Here is a 2,229-nt window from a genome sequence, read left to right as displayed (position 1 = left end):
GATACAAAGAGTAAAAAACAATTAAATATATAAAATTTGGGTATTTTATGTTTAATTATAACACATTTCGGATACACATAGAAATAACAACGAGTCCGCATAAGGGCAAAGACATACCCCCGCCCCGCTACCCATAATCTGTTCCCGTTTCCGCTCCATTCTCACAACGGGTAACGAGGACCCCATATTCGCCGGGAGTTAGGGTCTTTACGGATACCCACAGATTTGATAAAAATAAAAAAATTAAAAAATAAATTCACAGCAAGCAAATAAGTTTAAAATTCAATTCAACTATAATACAAATTCAATTCAATACATATATAAATTCAACTGCTTTCATCTTACAGAATTATTGAATCTTCTTCACATATACAATGAATTTAACTCCTCATCTTCATCTATTTCTAATTTTCAAACTGAAACCCAGCCTCCCTAAAATATTGTGTCTAATGGCCACTACAGTATTTAATCGACCATAGATCTGTTCATTTCAATAACAGACATCTATTATATTACACAAATCTTATACCAATTTCATATATCTGAATTCCAATCTCATCAATTTCATCAAATGTAAAACTAGTTTCATCAATTTTTTGTTATTCTTTGACACCCAAATTTAATGAGTAATAAGAACAGAGCATGCAATGAATTCAAATACTAAGAGAGAAAGAAAGAAAGAAAGAAAGAATCAAAACTGAGCAGGTTAATACACTAGATTGTGAGGTGGTGACGCCTATGGAGGTGGAGGTGGAGCAACGGTGCAAGTGGGGGCAGCGACGCGGCTGGAGCCTCGCCAACGACGCACCAGGTGGTTTGAGAGGAAGAGAGAGGGTCACGGGTGGTTGCAGCAACGCGGCTAGAGCCTCTTCGGTAACACACAAGGTGGTTTAAGAGGAAGAGAAGGAGGCGCGAGTGAAGACAGAGACGCGGGTGAAGACAGAGGCGTGGGTGGGGCAGCGACGCGGCTGGAACCTTGCCGGCGACGCACCAGATTATTTGAGAGGAAGAAAAGAAAGGAAAGTGTCTGGGTGAGACAGGGAAAGTGGCTGGGAGAGGGAGGTGAAGAAATGACGAGGGAAGCGCTGTTTATTCACGGGATATTCAACAGGGACCGTACTGCCACCCTTGAGAAAATATGTCCCTCAAATCTGCCTCCCGACGAGTAAATTCTCGCGGATACCCGCTCCGCCACGAGAAATTATCATTCCATACACAGTTCTTAACTCTATATTTCATTGTTTTTTATTTGGTAGCATACCTAAAATGTAAATGACAATGTAAAAATTTAAATATATTTATTAATATGCATATTGATAAATAAAATATTTAATAATTCATTTTATTTATAAAATAAAAAAATCCATAGATATATACACACCTATATATAACTCATTTGAAGCTGGCATTTAAAACGTGGTATGAAATTATGAATGAAATACATGAAATAAGTAAGATGGAGTTGACGTGCATTGACAACGAGCGAAAAATGAGGATAATGCGGTTTATGAAATAATTGCAGTTGGTTCTATTGTAACAGTGACACACACTATAGCAATGAAACTTTTTGTGCCTATATATATTCTCCATGGGATTGCATAAATACTTAAGTTTGAGCTTATTAGAATATCACAGCAGCACACATTAAAGTAGAAATAGTACAAATAGAAAAAAAAAATACATTATAAAATTATTTTCATTCCAAAAATTATTTAAATTATTAGATAAAAATATATAAATAATTATATATTATGCCTTGTCTTTACATCACCACTAACCTTAACTTAGATGGGATTGACACTAAAAATCCTATCTTCTCAGAATGCACCACTGCTGTCTCAACAATAATCGGGAAACCTAAAAGGGTATGTATTCTGCTTTCTATTACTTCATTTTCAGCTTTTTTCAAGTGATATATAATAATATAGGTAAGAAAGTTTATGAATGAATTGCATGTATAGGATCTAATAATATAATAACCAAACAAAACATTTAATTCTACTCGATCGCGCACATAATTAGATATAATAAGCGTATTTCATTCGTAAGATTAGAATACTCTTGTAATTCAATAATAAGTGAAGGATATTATAAATTATTTCAATATCTGTTTAACAAATTAGACAATTGTTAGTTAAACTTGTATTATACTTGAGAGAGGTACGACTTGTTATATATATTTATAGAGAAAGCATAAAAAAATAATTTTTAGTTATTTAATATTAGTCA

General features: G+C 33.9%; 1 protein-coding gene across 1 annotated transcript in view; it reads left to right on the top strand.

Annotated features, from left to right (window-relative positions):
* Positions 1,636–2,229, top strand: part of LOC107637980 (macrophage migration inhibitory factor homolog) — a 1,714-nt gene continuing 1,120 nt past the window's right edge. Inside the window, exon 1 of the mRNA XM_016341194.2 lies at positions 1,636–1,865. Coding sequence (XP_016196680.1) covers positions 1,752–1,865 — 114 coding nt within the window. The 5' untranslated portion in view covers positions 1,636–1,751. The remainder of the gene's footprint in view (positions 1,866–2,229) is intronic.

The sequence above is a fragment of the Arachis ipaensis genome, chromosome B04, assembly GCF_000816755.2.
Source record: "Arachis ipaensis cultivar K30076 chromosome B04, Araip1.1, whole genome shotgun sequence".
Lineage (NCBI taxonomy): Eukaryota > Viridiplantae > Streptophyta > Magnoliopsida > Fabales > Fabaceae > Arachis > Arachis ipaensis.
The sequence above is the reverse complement of the archived record's forward strand: the minus strand, read 5'-3'. Positions and strand labels throughout refer to the sequence as shown.